General features: G+C 43.1%; 1 protein-coding gene across 1 annotated transcript in view; it reads left to right on the forward strand.

Moving 5' to 3' along the window:
• LOC122331242 (calcium-independent phospholipase A2-gamma) overlaps window positions 1-2,164 on the forward strand; it is a 13,022-nt gene continuing 10,858 nt past the window's right edge. Inside the window, exons 1-3 of the mRNA XM_043228789.1 lie at window positions 1-11; window positions 85-436; window positions 1,872-2,021. Coding sequence (XP_043084724.1) covers window positions 1-11; window positions 85-436; window positions 1,872-2,021 — 513 coding nt within the window. The remainder of the gene's footprint in view (window positions 12-84; window positions 437-1,871; window positions 2,022-2,164) is intronic.

A 2,164-nucleotide genomic window follows, 5' to 3' on the forward strand; every position in this document is an offset into this window, starting at 1 on the left:
ATGAATGTTTTGTCACAGGCTCCGCCCCCCACACTTGTTGCCAGCACAACTGAAATCCCAGAAGAGAACCTGCACAGAGTGAAGGCAACAGCCCGCCCCTACGCAACCAGCCCCGCCCACCGCACCACAGGCCCCACCCCCAGCAATCCAGGAGCAGGAGTGCAGAGTAACTGGATCAGCACAGGCCCCGCCCCTCTTCCACCCGGGCTCCCTCAGCGTGTATCTGGGCGAGACGTACGACTATGTGTCTCAGCATATCAACTCTTACTTCAGCAGCGTGACTGACCCCAGGTCCTCTCGCCCAGAGCCCTCGAGCGTCCAGAGCTTCTTAGGGACCGTCATCACGCCGCTGGTCCCTCGGCTCAGAAGCGCAGCGGATGAAGCGGTCAGGAGTGAGGAGCAGAGAGCCGGCCGCCTGCTGCTCCAGAGAGAAAAGGTATACTGAAATATCTGAGCATCTAAAATCCATTAAAATGGTAAAATCTTACTGTAATCTAAAACAGCTGTTTTCTTTGTGAATATGTGTTAAACTGTAATTTATATCTGTAAAGCGCATCTGATTTTTTAGCATCATCGCTCCAAACTTCAGCTTGACATGATCCTTCAGAAAACAATTGTGATGCACAATATTTTTCAGGATTCACCGATGAATATAAACTTTAAAACACCACATGTTTTTGAGCATGCATGGAGCAGGTTATTTTAAAGCACACTCTTCTGAGCAGCAGTGTATATGACGAGCTTGTGCTGTAACATGATCCTCTGATGACGTCACACGTGTGTTCGGCTCGTTTCTAGGAAAGCTTTGTCAAAAATAAACTCATCAGACTCCTCACCTTCTCAAGCTGAAACCTCTCCAGAGTTCTTCGGTGAAGTTATGAGTTATTAGTGTTCAAGGCTGTAATCTAGTCATGTTCATGCTGCCTGTTTGTTTCTGAAGGATCTGTATGATCACAAACACATCAGATGCTTCATCATATCATTGAACAAACATGAATCCAAAAACAAGGAGCCGTGTGTGGATTCAGAATGACTAAAAGAAATGGTGTAAAGGGAAATAAATGGCATCACATACACATTTGGCCTGTTATGATATTATTTTTATTTTTACACTCAAAGGCAGCAATCTGGCCCCAATACATGATTCTATGGCAATTCATATTATGTTTATCAAAACATTGGGTCCTAAGAAATATGTGTTTTTCTTCTCAGATTTGCCATTATTTATTTTCTTTTTAATTATAAAACATTATGGTGATGATGATGGTGATGTGATGATGATAAATGTAAACATGATGATGATGGTGATGATGATAATTGTGATGATGATGATGATGGTGATGGTGGTGATGACAGTGATGATGATAATTGTGATGGTGATGATGGTATTGATGAAGGAGATGATGATGGTATTGATGATGATGGTGATGGTGGTGGTGATGATAATTGTGATGGTGATGATGGTATTGATGAAGGAGATGATGATGGTGATGATGATGGTAATGATGGTGGTGATGATAATTGTGATGGTGATGATGATGATGGCAATGATGATGGTGATGGTGGTGATGACAGTGATAATTGTGATGGTGATGATGGTAATGATGATGGTATTGATGAAGGAGATTATGATGGTATTGATGATGATGGTGATGATGGTAATGATGGTGGTGATGATAATTGTGATGGTGATGATGTTGATGGTGGTGATGATGATGATGGTGATGACAGTGATGGTGATAATTGTGATGGTGATGATGGTAATAATGATGGTATTGATGAAGGAGATGATGGTATTGATGAAGGAGATGATGATGATGATGGTAATGATGGTGGTGATGGTGATGACAGTGAAGGTGTGTCTCTCTCAGATCGTGGCGAGGCTGAGTGTGGATAACCGGACGCGGGCTCTGGTTCAGGCTCTCCGTCGGGCGTCAGACGTACAGCTCTACATCCGTCGGGTGGAGGATCTCAGTCTCCATCTGCTGGAGTTCCCAGAGACTCGATCCGTAGCTGTTCAGGTGCTGTAGTACACAAGAATCTTCTTCAGTATTCCTGTCTTGTGTTTCGGTACAGACATCTTTAAATCATGTCTTGTTTTCTGAGAAGCAGAAGCAAATAAAGTGCATTTGATTAAAACAAGAACAAATATGTGATCGTGATT

Source organism: Puntigrus tetrazona, chromosome 25 (assembly GCF_018831695.1).
Source record: "Puntigrus tetrazona isolate hp1 chromosome 25, ASM1883169v1, whole genome shotgun sequence".
Lineage (NCBI taxonomy): Eukaryota > Metazoa > Chordata > Actinopteri > Cypriniformes > Cyprinidae > Puntigrus > Puntigrus tetrazona.